General features: G+C 36.5%; 1 protein-coding gene across 17 annotated transcripts in view; it reads right to left on the reverse strand.

Annotated features, from left to right (window-relative positions):
- Positions 1-21,523, reverse strand: part of dlg1a (discs large MAGUK scaffold protein 1a) — a 128,620-nt gene that overhangs the window by 33,646 nt on the left and 73,451 nt on the right. For 7 of the 17 annotated variants that reach the window (XM_084129827.1, XM_084129832.1, XM_084129829.1 and 4 more), the window contains 8 exons: positions 15,852-15,950; positions 15,352-15,405; positions 10,453-10,503; positions 9,746-9,870; positions 7,150-7,319; positions 6,892-7,028; positions 4,629-4,773; positions 1,978-2,104 (listed from right to left, as the gene is read on the reverse strand). In XM_084129827.1, the coding sequence (XP_083985953.1) occupies positions 1,978-2,104; positions 4,629-4,773; positions 6,892-7,028; positions 7,150-7,319; positions 9,746-9,870; positions 10,453-10,503; positions 15,352-15,405; positions 15,852-15,950 (908 nt within the window). Of the gene's footprint in view, positions 1-1,977; positions 2,105-4,628; positions 4,774-6,891; positions 7,029-7,149; positions 7,320-9,745; positions 9,871-10,452; positions 10,504-15,351; positions 15,406-15,566; positions 15,796-15,851; positions 15,951-20,072; positions 20,523-21,523 lie in introns of those variants that run through there. The other 10 variants (XM_084129831.1, XM_084129835.1, XM_084129828.1 and 7 more) reach the window with 5 other exon arrangements.

Raw genomic sequence — 21,523 nt, forward strand, 5'->3', positions numbered from 1 at the left:
ATGATTTAAAAAACCTAAACTTTCCTTTGCAAAAGTGAGACAAGCGAGTTTAGTTTACAATTCAGACAGGGATATGATGAGATTATTCACTTTGAATTTATGGGACTAAATATTTCCTGTGATCAAAATCTGCATATTAGAATGAATTCTGATGGATCATGTGACACTGAAAGACCCCCTGTGGTGAAAAGCAAGTCAACACCATTGCTGAGTATTTTCTCATTAAAACTGCAGTGAACCAAAGATAGTCTCATAAACACGGTTTGAAATCGCTGGTGTTCTTTACGTCAAGAAAAGCCAGGTTATCCCAGTATGTTTTTCTGTTGATATGAAAAATCGGGTATATTTAGCAATATAGCGGGTGAATTATGTATATTACGATGTTATGATGAACTATTTGCCTTTCTCCACTGACGTTCTAAATTGTTCAAAGTGTTTCTAAGGATGCTGATTTTTAGAAGGCAGCTGTCTGGCTCTGAGATGGTGAACAGGAACATGTTTTTTGTAACATTAACAACACATTATTAGCATATTGATAACGTAGTCAAGCAAAAGGCTAAACATATTAATTACCGTTATGTGTCCGACGTCGTAGAGAGCGATACATAAAACGCATTACCCTTCTGATACATCGGCTTGTATGCGAGCCTGTATAACTCACTCTTCCACTTCTTCTGAATTCAGTTGCATTCAAACATGCAGCATATGGCTGAATTAAACCAGTATTTCCACTTGCCATCATGTAGCGTTAACTACAGTAAAGTTGAGCAAGTGGATCAGCTATTCTGAGCGTGTGTGATTGAGAGGAGGCGGAGACTAATTTGTATATTCAAGGTTCCACGTATATTAAATGAAGCAAGGGTGTAGAGTTACATTCAAGCTTTTTTTTTCACAAGAAAAAAAAGTTAAATATCTAATTATGGTGATCAAAGATGAGTTTTAAGGGATCAAATTATTGTCTACAGGGGGATGTGAAGACTGGAGTAATGGCTGCTGAAAATTCAGCTTGGCAATCATAAATAAAACTTTAAAATATATTATAGCTGAAAAGAGTTACAAGTTTTACATTGTAAAAATATTTCACAATATATATTTATTATTCTGTATTTCTAATCAAAATAGGAGACTTCTTACAAAAACATTTAAAAAGTCTTACAGAAACCAAACTTATGACTGGTAGTTTATAGCAACACACACACATATTGGATCAATTGAATTTTGAATTCTACTAAACTACACTGACGGTTATAGGTGTGCACTGCTACTGGAAATTGAGTAAAAATTAAGACATTTCTGTGCTCAATATTTATCATATGGGTATTCATAACAAAAAGTATTGTACCTCAGTAACTGGAGATAAAGGGAATAATCCCTAAATCAAGATGATTTCCTTTCAGCAGAATGAGGACATGCCAACTAATAACTCATCTAAGACTAATGTGAATAGTTGTGTGTGAGTGTAGAGTTTTATGTAGTCTGTTTTGTAGTATATAAAGCCATGAACCATTATGCAGAGATAAAATATGTACTAAGAATGCCATTAACCTTTGGCGGCTTATCTTATGTGTAGAGAAAAGCTATTCTCATACAGTACCTACACCAGAATAATGGAGCTGTCTTTACACCAAGCTACATGTAATGAAACTTATATAGCATTATCTTCCAAATTTCAGGAGGGTGATACAGAGAAAAGAAGCATCAGAAAGCAAAAAAGCAGCTTAAGATGTGATGAGAGTGAGAAAAAATGAGAGCGAGTGAAATCAAAGGATAAGACTGTATAGAAATAGTTTAAGAGCGAGTCATGATCTGTATTAACTTTGACTTGAAATAAACGATCATTTCACTTCGCAAGGGCAAGGAATCATAATGCACAATAGGAACTGCACAGATGGCCTCTGAACCCGAAGCCATCAAATGTTACAGTACGGCAAAAGTCATGATTAGGAAGACAAAGAAATTGGGAGGGCAAAGGCTCACCTTGTGATCTCATCATCTCCCAGCATGCCTTTTGAGATAGGAGAGTACCGAGATGGGGTGGCGGGGGTTAATGGCTGACTTAGATAGCTTTGGGTGCTGATATGGTTCTCCATGTGCTGGGAATAGGCTGAAAATCCAAAACACAAAGATATAATGTTATTGATGCAATGATGAAAACTCATTTGACAATGTTCTAAGAGGTCATATGTATTAATGTGAAAAATTACATTTACAGACTTTCCAAAGACTAAAATGGCTGAAAATAGTTGGTGTGTAAAAGTACTCCTAGCAAGGATGTTAAAATCTTATTTGATCACTCTCTTCTTCTTCTTCCTAGTACATTACCTCTCTTACAAACACTGTTATAAGTTTATTAAGTTTAGGGTCAGAAAAAAAATAATATATATTTTATGCTTACCAGGGCTGCATATATTTGATCAAAAAATACAGTACAAACAGTACTATTGATAAATAAAATGTATATATTTATTTTAAAATGTAATTCATTCCTGTGATGGAAATGGGAATGGTCTTCAGTGTCACATGATCCTTCAGAAATTATTCTAATATGCTGATTTGGTGTTCAAGAAACATTTAGTATTATTGTCAATGTTGAAAACTCTTTTTCAGGATTCTCTGATGAATAGAAAGATCCACATCACATTAAACTCCAAAAAGGACCAAAAGAACCCATAAAAGCAGTCCATGTGACTTGTGAGCTGTATTCAAACTTTTGAAAACATACTGTACAATAGCTTTGTGTGCGGAACAGACAAAGTTGTTAAATCTCATTCTCCATTTTACATATTCTGGTAGGCCATTTGGTTACGACACGATACCGTTTGGCATAAATGATATTAAACCTTGAGAAAATGCACCAACGCGTACATTTTTTCAGAGATTTGGTGAAGAGAGCATTGAATATTTAACAAAATGTCAGGCTGGTCCTCAAACAAAGCTATTGTTTGGCATCAGACATTTTTTTTTATAACCTGTTACACATTACATGTAGTTACTATAGTAATAACTATAAATCATGCATAATTACATGGAACTAACCCTACAGCAAACATAATCCTAACCCTAAACCTGTACAAGTACACATAATTAATTAATATTACTCAGTACTTAAATGTGACCCTGGATCACAAAACCAGTCATAAGTTGCACGGGTATATTTGTGGCAATAGCCAACAATACATTGTATGGGTCAAAATTATAGATTTTTCTTTTATGCCAAAAATCATTAGGATATTAAGTAAAGATCATGTTCCATGAAGATATTTTTGTAAATTTCCTACCGTAAATGTATAAAACATTTATTTTTGTGAGTGAAAGCAGCACAATCACGAACATAAATGGACAACTTTAAATGCGATTTTCTCAATATTTTGATTTTTTTGGACCCTCAGATTCCAGATCTTCAAATAGTTGTATATCGGCCAAATATTGTCCTGTCCTAACAAACATACATCAATGGAAAGTGCATTTATTCAGCTTTCAGATGATGTATAAATCTCAATTTAATTTTTTTTTTACCCATGTGACTGGTTTTGTGGTCCAGGGTCACAAATATTAAATATACACATTAAAATAAAATTATCAAAATAACAACATGGACATTTTAGTAGCTTAAACATTAGACTGACTACAGAATGCTGGTAGCAAGGTCTTAATTTTGATTTCCAATGAATCCATAAACTGATACATGTATATCTTAGTGCAATTATATCGGAAATAAGCATCTTCCAAATGCATAAATGTAAATGAATGGACATGAGGGTGGCAGAAATTTCATTTTGTGCAAACAAAATCCTTTTAAGTCTCCATAATTGATGTCCCTACTATAAAAGATGTGTCCTTATTTCACTGTGTCAGATGTAAAGTGTAATAAAGTCAAGGGTACTCACTGGGCAATTACTAACTGCAGACATCGACAACCCATTTATTTAATTCTCATCAAACAGTCCTTCACGTGTCAAAGCCCTACGCATTGCCTGACTGGATGACAGATATAATGAAATGAGACCACTAATGAAATTGTTCTGTTTACGCCTTCCGAGAAAGAAAAAAAAGAAATCACATTGTGCGCACTCGCATGACTCGCATGTCTACATGTGCAGATATCCTTACATGGCTTCAAAACTCCCTCTGCACACACACACACACTGATTTCTACATATACTGATGCTGGATTTGCCGGATAGGGGAGCTGGCCACGTGATGCACTTCATGATTAAATGTGCTTTTGTCCTTCATGCCTTTAAGCCCTAATGACAGCTTCCTTTCTCAGGATCTAATGCTGGGGGATCTGGCCTGCCACTGGAACATCACCAAGGTGCTACATTATCGACTGTCATCACTCAGCACTTTGCACAGTCAATTTTACTGGCCGTCCTCATGAGTTGCTGCCCCCATCAGTAGAAAGTGCTGTCTATAGCGGATTTGAGGTGGGATTTAAGCCATTTGTGAGCATGGGACACCAACAAAAGACCACAGAACTGAGGCAAAGTGCCTGGCAAGTTTGTTAACTCTCTGACCATACAGATAACATCCCCATGGCATTTACTTGTCTTCCTATGTAGGTAATAGACTTTGTCTAAAAAAAAAAGCTAGAAGAATACAGTATGTTTCAGGATAAGCTTACTTACAGCTGGTGACATCGGGAGGAACGTAACTATCATTCATAAAGACACTAGTAGGTTTCGCCACTTTTAAATAGACGACATCAGGGGTGTTTTTCAAGGCAGTCACGGCATCTTCATGAGTGACGTCTTCAAGGCAAGCAGCATTCACCTGTAACAGATGAATGTATCAGATGCAACACACACGCACTATACAAGTGTGGGGTCAGTAAGATGTTTTAATGTCTTTGAAATTGGTCTTGTATGCTCATCAAGGCTGCATTTATGTGATCAAATATACAGTAAAAACTGCAAAAATAATAGCGGTTTTCTGTTTAATAAATGCAATTTAATCCTGTGATGGTAAAGCTGATTTTTCAGCATCATTACTCCAGTCTTCAGTGTCACATGATCCTTCAGAAATCATTCTATGCTGATTAGGTGTTTAAGAAATATTACTTATTATATCAATGTTGAAAACCATTGTGCAGCTTAATATTTTTGTGGAAACCATGATATATTTTTTCAGAATGATGAATATAAAGTTCAAAAGCGCATTTATTTGAAATAGAATATATTGTAACAAATTCTCTATTGTCACTTTTGATCAATTTAATGCATCTTTGCAGAATAAAAGTTGAATTATTTGAAAAAATCTTATTGATTCCAAACTTTTGAAAAGCAAGACATAAAACAAGAATGCCTTATAATTTAATAAGCCAGGGTACGATAATATTTAACTGACAGAAGAGGACCAATCGAAGGTCATTTTACCTGATGATGACTACATTTAAGTTGTTATTCATTAACAATGATTAGTGTGTTAGATGCAATTGTTCCTCTACAGCGTATTTGCCAAAAAAAAATTGTAACAGAATATTTAGGACTAAAAGTCAATTGCAGGTGCTCTAAATTAAAGGGCACCTATTATGCCCCTTTTTACAAGATGTAATATTGGTCTTGGGTGTCCCCAGAATGTATTTGTGAAGTTTCAGCACAAAATACCCCACAGTTAATTTATTATAACCATTTGAAAATGTCATTTTTGGGGTCTGTTTTAAAAAGAGCTGTTTTGGTGTGTACCACCTTAAATGTAAATGAGCTGCATATCCCCGCTCTGCTGGACCCAGATGATGAAGAGAGTCCGGCAGAATAAACACGAATGAGAATGGACCAAGACGTCTCGGAATGGTTATTTGATACATTTATGTACTTACAAAGTTTTAATCGCGTCCCCTTTGCAATTATGGATGTGCAACACACACACACACACACACACACACACACACACACACACACACAAATACTGTGATAACGTTTGCTAAGTACTAACGTTTGCTAAGTTATATTTATGCGAGGGGTGCTGTTGCGTCATGTTGACATTAACTTACTTGTCGTAGGCTACAGGTGCTTATGTGGCAAATGTGAGAAGATGGCTATACAGAACCAGAAAACAAATGCTGCAGGGAGATAGACGTTTATATACTTTCTATGGAGATAGAGCAGGTATTCATTTATTTAAATTTGTAATTGCTGCAAAAAATGATACGTGACATAAAACTGTCTGACGTTGTTTGTTGAAACATCCTATGACGACGACAATAAATAGCTTTAGACGCATTTGTTGTTGAACTGGCTGACATCGATTGAAATGACTATTTGCTCAAAAATCATAAAATACACTTACTTCTTCTGGAGGTGACGTTGGATCGCGAACAGTAGGCAACGATCCACACTTGAGGATTAACTTTGGCCCTCGTTCACTAAACAGTCAGTCAGAAAATGATTCTCGCAAACGTATTTAGGAAGTTTAAGTGGCGCCTTTTCTTCATAAATAAAATCCATCCGCTGTGTTTTCAGTGGCTCTGATGTCAATGAAGACTACTATGTCCATTCTTACATCCCACAACAGAACACCTACATTTCTTAGGAGACATTACCGGCTGTCGTTGAAACAATGGCGATGGTGTACAGATCACCGAGGGCGGGTTAACCACAGTGTCAATCAAACCACGTCGGTGGGGCTTGCGCAATTCTACGTCACAGTGAGAGCAATCTTAGAACAGCTCGTTCTGAGACAGTGCTTATGATTTATTGAGATTGTAAAAAAAAACACTGGGTGGATTTTTATCATTCTATGGTGGTTTTGCTCACACACTGCCAACACACATTTATGTTCAAACACCATGTAAAAGTGAATTTTGCATAATAGGTGCCCTTTAATAGGTTGTACATCTCATTAAATAAGGTGAAGATGATAAATTCAGTAAATAGAAAAGTTTTTACTTACAGCCAGAAGTTTATCCCCAATCTGCAGCCTTCCATCTTTGTGGGCAGCTCCTCCCTCAATGATTTTGGTGATATAAATACTGTTGTCCCCAGGAATATGTTGGTTCCCAACTCCTCCAGCTATACTGAACCCTAGACCTGTCAACAGAGGTCAGAGTAAACCATTTGCTGAACCATTTCCTAACGTGAATTATAGTGATCACACAAAAAGACATAGCAGGCTTTTATTTTGTAATCTTTAGATGAGAAATGGCTTTACCTTTAGGACCTTTTACCAGCTTTACATCCATAACTTTTTCTGAGACTGCTTTTCTTCTTCTTACGTACAGTCTGACAATGCAGCCTGCCTCCTTCAGAGCCTCCACAGCATTGCTGTGAGTTACGTCTCTCACGTCTACATCATTTACCCGCAGTATAGAGTCATTAACTCTGTACAGAGAAAAAGAGAGAGAACACTGACTAAACAGTCAAAAGAAACTGCTATAAATCACAGTGATTAAGTGCCATTTGAAGTACTTACAAGCAATCAAAACACTAAATTTGTGTATAAACAAAATTATCTATCATTGTTTTACACCACAGACAAAAGCTGCATGTAAGAGAAGCATCAGCGCAAGTGCGTTCTGGTTTCACACCAACAGGGATGCAGTTCAATACAGAAAATAAATGTGATTTCCGGGTTATTTACTTATTACGTAGAAGATTATTTTAGGGAGTAGACCAAAAGACAACTATTACAAACTTTTCCAGTAAATAAAGTAAGCAAGAGGAGGATCAGTTTTAAATGGTAACACTTTGCAAAAAGGTCTCATTTGTTAACAATAGTAAACGCATGAATTAACAATGAACAATAATTTTTAATCTTAATGTTAACTAATGTTAACAAGTGAAACCGTATTGTAGAGTTACCATTTAAATTTACACGAGGAGGGGAATCATAATGTGACCCTGGATCACAAAACCAGTCATAAGTTGCACGGGTATATTTGTGGCAATAGCCAACAATACATTGTATGGGTCAAAATTATAGATTTTTCTTTTATGCCAAAAATCATTAGGATATTAAGTAAGATCATATTCCATGAAGATATTTTGTAAATGTCCTACCGTAAAGATATAAAACATTTATTTTTGTGAGTGGATGCAGCACAATCACGAACATAAATGGACAACTTTAAAGGCGATTTTCTCAATGTTTCGATTTTTTTGCACCCTCAGATTACAGATTTTCAATAGTTGTATCTCTACCAAATATTGTCCTATCCTAACAAACCATAGCATCAATGGAAAGCTTATTTATTCAGCTTTCAGATATGTATAAATCTCAATTTAAAAAAATTGACCCATGTGACTGGTCACAATTTAGGTCCATGTGGTTATTCATTTTAATTAAACCCAAAGCCCAGAGTTAGGGAAGACTATGGGTTTGTTCACTGTTCACACTTCGTAGTTCGGTCCGGACCAAAAAAAAAAAAGTTTTTGTCCTGGTCTGTTTAGCATTCACATTGGCATTGTTAACACCGAACCTATAGATACTGAACCTAAAGGCATAGGGATACATTCACAACCTGATTGGTCGGCTTTTATGACGTCTATTTTGAGACTGAATTTTCCGAACATCCAAAACAATGCTGTGTGTTGGGATAAATGCGCTCGTTGTACATGTATGTGCGTACATATGTGCATCTTTTGTATGTGTTGTGTTCATATTTCATTCGAACCACACCAGAGTTCATTTGGAAGTGGACCGAGATCCATCTTGTCAGCGCCAAAAGATGGGTTCGGATGGTAGCGGTCACACTTATTCAAATGAAGAGAGCAATCGCAACATGCCAAGTGACAATGCCCTATGAAACAACTTAATCTGGATTAAGTCAGATTTACTGTTCAGTAGATTTTGCAGAATTGTGAGATAGACAAATGAAAAATGTTATAGGTTTAGATATTATTTCATTCTGTAACTGTAGAACTAATGCATTATGGCCCCTAAGTACTGCATATATGAATTTTATGCAAATCTATTGCTTACAACAAATTCATGCTTTAACAGTAGAATAATCTTTGCATGTTTCAATCCAGTCGGTCCATTTTTTGGCTTGCGACCCTAAACGTCGCCGTTTAGCTTCAAGGGGCATCTTCCACGACAGAATTCTTTAAAAATTAAATATTTTTTGCATTTCAATTCTGACATCCAAAGGCACAAGAAGACATTTTCTCCCTTTATTCTGTGGATCTCGCCCATTTTCCACAAAAGTTTTCCGCAAAAAATATTAAGCAGCACAACTGTTTTCAATGTTGATAATAATAAGAAATGTTCCATGAGCATCAAATCAGCATATTAGAATGATTTCTGTAGGATCAAGTGATGTTGAAGACTGGAGTAATGACTGCCGAACGCATTACATTTAAACAGTTATGTTAAATTGTAACTATTTAAAATTTTCACCCTAGAGCAGAAGTTTAAGTGCAGAACTTTATTTCTGTAAGTGAAAAAAGTGAGTGTGACAGTGTAAAGGTGTTTGAATTTGAGCTTGTACGATGCTCTGACAGAACCACTAGGCGCTGCCCGAGGTCTGGTATGCTAGCATCCTGTGTGCTTAGCAGATTGCAAAAGATTTTCATGATACATTTTACTGCATTTTCAATGTTTTCTGCTGAATTCAGCACTCTACGTGTGGCAGGTTTAGCAGTCAAAAGTAACTACCACTACTGCTACTTCAGCTACACATAACTGTGCTACTTATGCTGTTAACCTGTAACCTGTTCATACCAGCTCAGAAATAATGTGCGATGTGTAACAGGCCTAAGGAGACATTCTTATGAACTTGTCCTTTGGTAATAACATATTCTCTGACCTGAGTCTGCCATCCTGTGCGGCAGCTCCTCCTGGGATGATCTTGGTGATAAAGATGCTTGGGTCCTCGCCAATGTGGGGGTTATCGGTACCGCCTGCAATACTGAAACCCAGGCCCGAGTTCCCCTGTAGAGAGGGGGGAAAAAAACATGTCAGAACAAAAAGGAGAAAATGTCAACCAAAGAAAAAAATAGACCTTCAAGCATAATGACATTATTAAATACAAAGCGAAATCAAAGGAGAAATATATGTGCATGCAAATGTTACGGCCAGTTGATCTGTTAATTTGATTCAGATATACATTCATTCAATTCAGTACAGTATAATGATGATCTATATATTTACATTAGTTATAGTTAATGCATTAGGGTTCATGAATTAATGAATAGTTTTTTCCGAACTTATTTATGTTTATTTATAAATGTAGTATTATAAATGTTCATTGTTAACATATACTGTACAACTTTCAAATGTTAAAAAAGCCCAAGTAGAAATTAAATGCAATAAATTCTGTATTGTCCTAACAATGTAATTCAAGCTTTTTTCTGTTAACATTTGAGTGGCAATAAAACCCTGAGCATGAAAACGTCTCTTTTCACTGTACAATCATTATGCAGTTTATTCAGAGCCTCCATAAAAATAACATATACCTTTAAATATTGTATTGTAAATCCTACTGTAAGCGATTTCTGCCATTTTTTTTCTTACCCGTTCAAGTGTAATTTCTTCATATTCATAATCAGCTTCTGTTCCATTCACCTGAAAGTTAACCGAAAGACTTTTGTCAATATACAATGTCAAAATATATCAACATGAGCATATGCCCTCCTCTATTAGTGTCACCCAAAAAAAATGTTTCTATAATTCAGGAGGAGTTTTTGTGATTACTAGATTTTGTTTTTCTTTCAAAAATAGATGTGTCATGAACAATTATGTCTTCCAGTTCAAGTTATTATACAACTGATTGCAGCCTTTTCACAAAGACTGTGAAAAGTATTTTACACACGTTTTGGAGGAATTGTTTTAAATGTATTTTTGTTTGTTGATTCTCTCACCATTTGGCAATAAAATTGCATTTTTTCTAATGAAGTGTTAAGGAACCAGAAAAAAAGAAGAAGAGAAATCGGAACCAAACTTGCTTTTTCCCCATACAATTCACACCACTAGTAGTCTATTATTGAAATGCACAAATGTACTGATATAATACTGTAGATTATTATAGACATACATATAATACCAACATTATACCATAGAAAACAACAGCAATAAGAGATCAGAGGACTGTTCATTCTGATCTCTTTTACTCTCAGAAAGAAAAGGTAAAAAAAGCAGTCCTTTCCAGTTACACCCTTGTACCTTATTTACCCCTCAAGAGTGCATATTAGTAGCCTACCTTAAAGTTTAGTTTTAGTACCTTAATGTTTATTTTAGTACCTAAATGAATGGGTACCGACCAGTGACCTTGTTTTCTGAGAGTGTTATTGCTGATGTTTTGTTGTTCATCAGCAGGAATATTCATTTAATAATTTGCCTCGCTGGTTATGTTTTCAACAACCAATAAGTATTAGTCTCCGTTCCATATATAGTAAATCCACTCAAATTGTCTGCAGATTGCATCTGGGTCTGATTATGGGCAAAAATAGTCTTATATAATAAAAAAGTTGTTGCTAGGAAAGTGCTCTAATTATGTAAGAACAAACTGTTTGGAAAAGTCTCAGTGTTTTCTCTTTCCACTCCTTCCATTTCACCTCAACTGGTTCTACAGTTCTTGGCGCTACTATACTCAGGCAGCATTACATCTCTTGCCAATTACTGGGTATTTCAGCCAGAGAGGCCACAGAAACCAAATCTATGAAGCACACAGACACTAGCTGTCGGCTCAACGCACTCCAGTCCACTCGTTTTCAATGTTCTGGGTTCAGCACGAGTTAAGATGTATCAACAAGCATTTGGGGCATAATGTTGATTACCACAGTAAATAATTTAGACTTGTCCCTCAATAAATGTCACAGTAAGACACTTACAATGAAAGTTCACCAGGAATAAACTTTAAAACACACTGTTTTAAAAGTAACCGTAACTTAAACACCTACTGACGACTTCTTTCAAAATCTTTCAACTTCTACAGAGTCATGACCACGTACAGTAACACCCAGTAAACCCCAGTGAATTTCACATGATTATGGACAAAGATACCAGAGAGAGTGTGTACATGGAGCAAACATCACTCAGGAAGAGTTGAACATGAGGTTTCATTTAAATGAGGCTGGATAGCTGTCCTAAGTAGAGAAAACTGTTGGACTAAATGCTTGAGATCAATGAAAACAGGCCAAAAATCAGCATTAACACGCTTGTGTGGTTCTGGGGGCTCTGCTTTAAGCTTCTAAATGTCATTTTAAGACCTTAAATACTAAAAATGTTGCTCTCTCTTTCTGTAACTGCTGCTGAAAACATCTGTTTGTGAAATCAGTGGTGTTGGGGGTGGGGTTTAAAGGAGAGTGAGAGATGTACGTCAATACTGACACTGCCCAATACAGCATTACACTCAAATCATGCCACCAGCTCTCAGCATTATACTACAATAACATTCATGCTATTATTTAAATGCTTTTCTTTTTTGTATCAGTTGTAAAAGGATATACAATATCCAAAAAGGCCTTTTCAGTTTTGCATTACAACATATCGTATTTAACAGATTGTCACAGTTGACAGTAATTCCATTGACAATAGCCTTTAGTTGTTTTTCTTTGAGAACCATTTAGAGATTTTCAGCACTGCTAAACTATGATGCTGATAACATGCTGCATATATGGCCACAAACAACCAGCCACATTGATAAGAGCCAATACAGGCATTTACACGATCAATTTCTGACTATTACTACAGTATATCTACGTAATCTAACAAACCATCAAAACAGGAATAGACGTACAGTACATGCACAAGGAGTTGTTCAACATCAACATTGGCCTTTATATTGTATTGCTTTAAAGAAACCCCTAATCTAAAAGCATTTATTTATTAAAAGACCATTTGGATTTTGTATACCACAAGCCAGATAACTATAAATCCACCAGCTGGACTGCTGACAGACTCAGTGTCAAAAATGCGTTATCTCTGGGTAATACAATGCAGAAAAATCCTGCACTTTTCAGAGTTTTCTGTTATTTTCCAGATAACATCGAAACATACAGAACAAATGTACAAGAATTGTAACGACAACCCTTCAAATTTCTCATTTGACCTAGTTTTCACCTCAATTACAGTATGTATTGTGTTTATTTTTACAGTCAAAGTTTTTTTGTTGTTTACTGTTGGTGAGTGCCGACTCTATATATCTAAAGGTAGGCTAGGCAATTTTTTTTATAAACACTTTGTTATACTTGTTGAAATTCTCTTCACATCCTGATAGCAATCAATAATAGAAGTGGTGACTTCTGTGGAAGTCTCAGGACCAAAAACTGTTCGTTCAATCATTGCATTCAGGCTGACGATGTCATCCCTGCCTGTCAACATATGCATTTCCATACTTCCGCGCACCCTGCTCGCGCGGACATCACACGTCATCAGCGTATTCCGTAAGGCTATGCAGACAAACAGCAGCCGCCTTATATAGTTCCTCCTGAACCAAAACAACGGGCTTATGCTGCGTTCATGGCATGTCGTAACAGTAATTACAAGACGGCAACCAGTGAAGTTCTACCCGGAGCTGTTCACGTCCTCAGACTCATATTTATGCATTTCTACGTCAACACTATCAACGCCGAAATGAATCTGCAGCAGTCAGGTGGTACAAGTCAGAGCTCTGTATGTCTTATTCGTTCATTATTATTGTAATGTTATGTGCTTTGAAACATGAGGTAATTTAAACGCCGTCTCTCTTCTTGTGACGCACTGCTGTGTACGTTCATGTGTTTTAGAGTTTAGGCGTGGCTTTGAAGGGAGGGTGGGATCTCATGCTTTCAAAGCTAGCTTGCTATTGCTAGCCTCTCCAAAACTGCCTACCAAACCTTTAATATTGGGTGAATCTGTCTTTGGGTGTCATTCACTAAATTGCAATGTTTTTGTTACAGTGAGTGTTACATTCAAGTGCAGATCTACTTTCTTTAACATTTACAACTAATGAAATCCACACACAAAAACATTTACAGACAACCGACAGGCTTAGAAACATGCAATGTTAAGCCACATGGCAACAGAATGAAGCTCCAGCACTAATAATGTGGAGTATTTAATGAGGTCAGTCAAGAGTTCCTCATGGTCATTTCTTTATAGACTTTAGCTCTATCTCATTCAGATAACTCTAGTGTTCAGAGTGAGTCCTTAATGAAGTATGACAGAAGTCAGCTCAGCAGGCTTTCTGGCTCTGGATGTATAGGATTATGAGATGCTGCTGAGACTAAGAGAAGAATGGGGTTGAAGAAGTGTCATGGGTCCCTGATAAATGTCAACCACAGTTACATTTTACATTTACATTTATGCATTTGGCAGACGCTTTTATCCAAAGCGACTTACAATTCATTTCAAGGTACACATTTACATTCTTATCAGTTCTTGCTTTCCTGGGAACCGAACCCATGACCTTGGCGTTGCAAGCGCCAACGCTCTACTGTTTGAGCTACAGGAAAGCTAAATCCAGTTAAATCCACATGCAAGCTAGAACAAGGATACTCCATAACACCTAAAATCACATATACTGTAGGGGAACTTCAAAATATAAGTGAAGGAAATTATCTCCTAAATGTTGTAAAAAAGATTACACATTTTAAATTTCTTAATATTAACGACTTCACATTTATGAATAAACAAAAACTTTAATTTACTGTGAATAAATGGAGAGACCATATTTTTGATTAAAGATGATTTCATTCCTTCTGTTTTTAAGTCATTAAATCAGTCAACATTTTCTAACCGATTTGTAGACTATAGTTTGGTATTCAACTGAAAGTGAAAAAACACTAAGAATAATGCACAGCTCTAATTTGCTTATTTGCTTAAATCCGCATCCTTATTGTCATTATGCAGGACACCATCTTATTTTTGTGGGTTCTTGAACATCAATTTGGAGATAAAAAAAAAACATCCTCACAATATTATAAGTTTGGGGTCAGTAAGATTTTTTTTAATGAATAAGAAATGAATAATTTTATTTATCAGGGACAAATTAAATTGATTTAAAGTGACAGTAAAGAAATTTTATTTTAAGTAAATGTATGCTGTTTTTATTTCTATTAATTGAGCACAAAATCAGCATATTAGAATGATTTCTGAAGGATCATGTTACACTAAAGACTGAAGTAATAGCTGATAAAAAATCAGCTCTGCCATCATAGGAACTTTTTAATAGAAAACTGCTTTTTTAAATTGTAATACTGTTTCGTAATATTACTGTATTTTTCATGAAATAAATGCAGCTTTGCTGAGACTACTTTCTCAGAAAAAAGATATATATTCAATGTAATATTTATTGTTTTTGTAGTGATAGTTAAAAGGACCTTAAAATTACTTTCTTTAAAGTCAGTTAATATTCTACAAACATTCTGCAATAATCTAACTCTTCGCAAAGTGCAGTACATGAAGAGATACATCACATACATATGGACTTACATAGGGTGAGGTGTCAAGGCTTTCTGTGTTCACCACCACCGGTGCTGGGCTTGCCTGCAAAAGAAACATTCATTAATACTTGGGCTGATACGAATCAAGACCCATAACTGTGCACATTTCTTCTTGTCCCTAACCTACTGAGAATGAAATAGTGAAATGAACAGTTAACTATTAAAAAGATAAGAAAAAGACCCAATAAAAAAAGCATCACTTACTCTTGGCATGCTGATACAGTATTACTCTGGCATTTGCAAGAGATTGACAGCACAGCCTGTATCCATACACAGCATAACATATTGCAGAATATGCAATACAGTGGCATAACAAACCAGCGCAGACCTAATCCTTCAGCAAACATGTATCACACGCTTCACTTGCACAATTGCTTTTGAGGTACAAGTGCGCATCAGCAATATAACATAGCATTCTCTCTGTAATCTCTCTAAGTCAAGAGGACCATCGTTGAGTGGGTGGAGTGAAAACATGAGGAAAAAAAAGACCTGTGACGTGGGTGCTGGAATGGCAGTGGTCTCGGCTGGGACGGGTGGGATAGGGATCACAGGGATTATGGGAGCGGAGGGAGGAATGACATCTGCCTGCTAAACAATGACAGTGGAGGTCAAAGGTCAGACCAGATGACACACAGCAGTACTGATTTTCACGAATTCTCTTAAAAAAAAAAAAAAAAAAAAAAAAATAATTAAAACAGATATTGAACAGAATTCTAAACAGAGAGGGAGAGTAATGGAAACAATACAATAAAAAAAATAATCATATGACTGTTTTAGCCTGCAAAATTTGATTGTTTTATTAGCAAAAGTCTCTGCAAACATTCAATTTACATTATTCACAGCATAAAAGTTAGATCGTAAAGGGTGAAAAAAAGAGATACAAGAAATTTAATAATGAAAAGATCTAATAAATAAGCTTTAAAATACTCTTACAATATTTACTCTAATGTTACTTCAATTCTACTGTTATTTTTTTCAGTGAAACACAAAAGGGCAATTTTGAAGTATAGTGGATAGTGATTAGTTTCATTCTAAAAAAAGAAACGTGAAAAAAAAAAAGACCTGGACACTATGAAATGTTGTTTAAAAACCACTTGAAGAACCATCATATTCTCCTTTTGTTTTCCACAGACTAAAAAAATAAATCAATAACAGCAAACAGTTTTGGAATGAAACACTCAATACAATGATATTTATTGTATTCAGTAGTATTAGCAAAAGAGCTTTAAAAGTGTAAATTGTGATAGAATCCCCATCAATGTAAAGGATTTGTGATGCTATTTTGTGACTCGCTTGAAGGACAAACCTTTCTTTAGACGTAACCATTAAGGTAACTGTGATTCAAGATTCAACAGGGCTAAACATAAATCTCCAGTCCAGCAATCAGCATCCTGTTGTGCAGGGCTGAGAAGGAATAGCTCTTCCTTTTAAATATGAAAATAGCCACCGTCATTTTTATTTCTGCAGGTTGAAAATGTGTGCCAGCGAGAGAAACTTCAGACTGCATCACACCTGAACTAAACAGTCTACATTAATTTAAACAGTCTACATTAATTTAAACAGTCTACATTAATTTACAACAACTGCTAAGCAAAACTGAAGTGCACTGTGACCAATTTCTATTTGGAAATTAATATCCTTTCAAGGGATAGTTCACCCAAAAATCTATTTATTCACCCTCTGGCCATCCAATATGTAGGTGTCTTTTTTATTCAGTAGAAATGTACAGAAGATTTTTAACTGAAACCTTGGTTCTTGGTGCCTCATATAATGCAAGTCAATGGCTACCATTACTTTTAGAGTAAAAAAAAAACATACAAAGGGAAAACAAAATTAATACCCATGGCTCCATTGAGGTCTTATGAAGCGAAATGATCGGTCTGTGCAAGAAACTGAAAATTATTTACAACATTATTAGCTGTAATCCACAGCCTCAGCAAACGGTCTGGAGCGCGAGCTTCCTGTCTCATAATGACGTACAGTATGTGTGGGAGCAAACTCGCTCACACGTGAGCTGAAGCTGTGTTTGTTTACAACAGAGAGGAAGGACACATGCGTTGTATTGTTCATCAAAGTGCTACTTGTGCTTATCCTGGATGCCGCAACAAATATAAAAAATTAAGATTACATTCGCTTGTGCGATCTCAATCGGGAAAACGTTTGAGTTCCCGCGCATACATCGCTAGCTCGCGCTCCAGACTGCAGTGAACAAACTCAGAACCGTTTGCAGAGGCTGTGGATTATACAGGTAATAATGTTGTAAATAATGTTTAGTTATTATTAAACCGATCGTTTCGCTTGATAAGACCTCAATGTATCGCCAGGAGCCACTGGTACTAATTTTGTTTTGCCTGAAACTTTTTTTTGACTCTCAAAGTGATGGTAGCCATTGACTTGCATTTTATGAATCACAAAGGACCATGGTTTCAGCTTAAAATCTTCTTTACTGTTCAACTAGAGAAAAAAAGACACCTACATCTTGGATGGCCTGAGGGTGAGTAAATTAACAGAAAGTTTTTATTTTTGAGTGAACTATGCCTTTAAAAAAAAGAATTATGCAAATCCATCCAGCTTTACAACCATACAGAACAGTGAAATTCTTTCCACAGTTAATTCTAGAAGTACAGAGCCGAGCACATTAAAAGATATTGTAGCCATGATTTAAGAATTAGTTCCCATGACTTTTTAATTTATGGCCATGTTATTCATTTGTTCCCTCGTTTTAGTTAAACCGTTGCCGCGCTGTACTAATTAGTTGCCTCGTTGGCCACTATTTAACTAAATCAAAATTAATAAATGATATAATAAATGCCATTACATTATGATAAAACTAAACGTTAAATTAATTTAAATGGAAGACAACTTTTACTTGCATGTATTACAGATAGTTAATTGTCAAAAGTTTATGTTGGGAAGATTTTGTGTTGACAAACAGCTAGCCAGCAAGGTAGCTATCATTACATACTGTAGCCTGTGTTAGTTTTCAAAACCCTTTTGTCTCAAAATTTCCATGATATTTCCATGGTCAAAGTGACTTTGATTGACAGATCTCATTTCAGAATTAAGGCTATAATCATGAATTCAGAAATGAAATAGAAACACAATGTAGCCTACATGATGTGGACCGTGCAGCGAGGATCTGACGCAAGCAGATATCTATGGGAGTTCAGCAGATTCCAGCTCTACAGGAGCAAAAGTGTGTGTTGCCATGCTGTCAGTGAGGAGACATCCGCTGAAACTGGCCCCTCTACACAGCCCGTCTGTGTCAGCGTTCCCAAACAAAAGCGATCTGATCCACAGGCGCTTGTCCAAGCACCAACAACACAGCCAGAGGAGACGGATATTCAGTTACAACAGTCCAGTTCACCCAGTCAAAAACAAACACATCACCGCAACTACTAATTAGAAGGGGTTTCCGTTTCACTAACCCTCACACTCGGGGTTATGGCAGAGACTTGAGACTAAGGCATGTACTATGGTACTATATTTGAGTGACAACAGCACACAAGACATCACCAATTCAGTCACAACTTTTTACATGAGCGCATGTTGTCCTGCCTAAATTGACCAGAGTAACTTATATAAGAATCTATTTACACTGCATGCTATTATGGCGGTTGTACAGTAGTCATGGCCTGTGATTTCAGAGTTAAAATTAGAATCAATCATTAGCATTGATCAGAGAGACTGGTTTAGAGTTCAGCCTAAAGCTCCCACCAATGTCTCAAATGAATAACAATCAAAAACATACCCCAATTTAATACCCGCATAATACAAAAAAATATAATATTTTAAAAAATGTTAATAAATCATGTACTTATAAAAGATATTAATATTATACTGATATTTTTATCCCAAAATTCCTTTTCAAAAACCTTTATATAGTGTAAAATGTGTATAAAAGATTTCAAATATGTTCACTGCTTACAAAATGTGTCAATATGATGACCAAACCATCTCATATTTTGACAGATTCCTAAAAAAAAAAAAATTATTTGCTGGTTAGGATCCAACAATTAAAAAAACTACATCAAAAATAAATAAAAAACATACACGCGTTCAAACGTTTGGTAAGGGTCAGTTTTTAATGTTTTCTTTTAAAAAGTCTCCATGTTTAAAAATTGTCATTAAAAATACAACAAAAACAGTAATATTGTGAAATAGCATTAAAGTTTAAAATGTAATTTATTCCTGTGATGGCAAAGCTGAATTATAAGCATCATTACTCCAGTCTTCAGTGTCACGTGATCCTTCAGAAATCATTCTAATGCTGATTTGCTGCTCAAGAAACATTTCTATTCTATTATTATCAATGTTGAAATATAGTCTCTTTTGATCAATTTAAAGCATCCTTGCTGAATAAAAGTATTAATTTCTTTAAAAATATGACCGACCCGGAATTTTTGAATGGTAGTATATGTACTTTTTTCCTTTTTTTTTCCATGTCTGTCAATTAATTTCGATACATGACATGAACCTGGATCTTTACATTATATCAACTTCCACCTCCAAAATCATGTCTGCAAGGCCCTGGCAACCACTGACAATAAATCTTGAGAAACAACCATATAATCATCAACACAATATAATAGACATTTCAGATTAACAAAGTAGCATTATCTGAAATTCACATCCTCACAGCTCAACCTCCTCCCCCAGTGCACTACTCTACAGTAACACCTCTCATCTCTCAATAAGACTCCCACATACCTTATCCAATGAAAACGTGCCCCAAGAATTGGCAAGCCACAAGGCACTGGAAGAAGCTCTGACTTTAGCTGTGCTTTTGGTGGGGCTCTTTTTCACACTATCCCTCAGGTTGGTGAACTTCCCTCTGCTCTTGGTGGAGGCTGGAAGGGTGCAGGAGCTGTACTGTGGAACCCTGTGGGACTCCAGGTGAGTCTGCTGGAAGTTGAGCAGGGTGGGTTGAGACAGGTGAGGTTGCTGTTGCTGATGTTGGTTCTGCTGGTGCAGATGGTGGTGGAAATGATGATGGAATTGCGGTTGTTGCACCAATTGCCTCGGCGTTCGGGTCAGCGTACTGTGCACGTGTCCGACCCTCTGTTGCATTCTGGGATGGTTGCAGTTGGCCACCTCCGTCACCCCCGGTCCGACAGTCCACGTAAGCTCCACAGCAGTATTCATGGTTGTTGCTATAGGTGGTCATTGTTTTCCAAGCAGAGAGGGCACCACGACAAACTATCAGGTGGGCGCAAGGTGAAATGATGGAGAACGCAGCCAGAAGAGTGATGCGTTTACTTTGCGGAGCAATCGGGAAGAAGAGAGGACACACCGTGGTTGTAAATCTGGTCCTTTTCCCCTGGCTCCACTCTTCTGCCAACCTCTCTCACCGTCTATCTCTCTTTCAGCCTCACTCGCTCTCATCCCCCTGCACTTGCTCACCAATTAATGAGCTCCAATGGGCACTGCACATGACAGCACACAGTCTCTTCCTGCAGGCATGAATAATCAATGCTCCATTCTTGATTTCAGCATTGGCGTCCGGACGGTCTGCGTGTCGCGCTTTGGACAACAGCAGATTTGCATCCAACGTTTGAGATTCACAAGGCTTTTTGTAGTCTGATTCGCTTTTCAAAGCATTAACACGGGTCACAAAGTGAGAGGTCACAGAGGATGAACGCAATCTCTATTAGATGCTTAGCAAGAGGGTGGGCGAATGGACCGGTGCGGTGTATCAGGGCATATGATGGCGGAGCAGAGCCTCGCTATGACCCTATTTTACAACTAATATTCAAAACTAATCTCAATTTGTACCTGCACTGTAAGATCTTTTGCACAGTTCTGTGTTATTTAATTTGAGCCTACAGTGCTGACAGCTGGATGGTGGTCATTCATTTAAGCTCATGGGGTTTTGATGGAACATCCCATTAAACTTGCTGTACGATATATGTGGTTTATATAAAAGGGTAATCTCTGAATTGCTTAAAAATCACAGTAAAAACATATCCAAATTCTTTAAATAGAGTTTATTTAACCAGTGTCTTATGGAATATAAATTAAGATAATCATCCTTTATCCTACTATCATTAGTGCAGTGATCCTACATGTCGTTTTCACAGTGTCCAATTAAATAAACGGATGCTCGGGGCCTGAAGAGTGGGGACAGTGATGAGAGACTACTTCTGCATTAGGATTGGACA

Source organism: Abramis brama (assembly GCF_963993115.1).
Source record: "Abramis brama genome assembly, chromosome: 11".
In the NCBI taxonomy this organism is placed as follows: Eukaryota; Metazoa; Chordata; class Actinopteri; order Cypriniformes; family Leuciscidae; genus Abramis; species Abramis brama.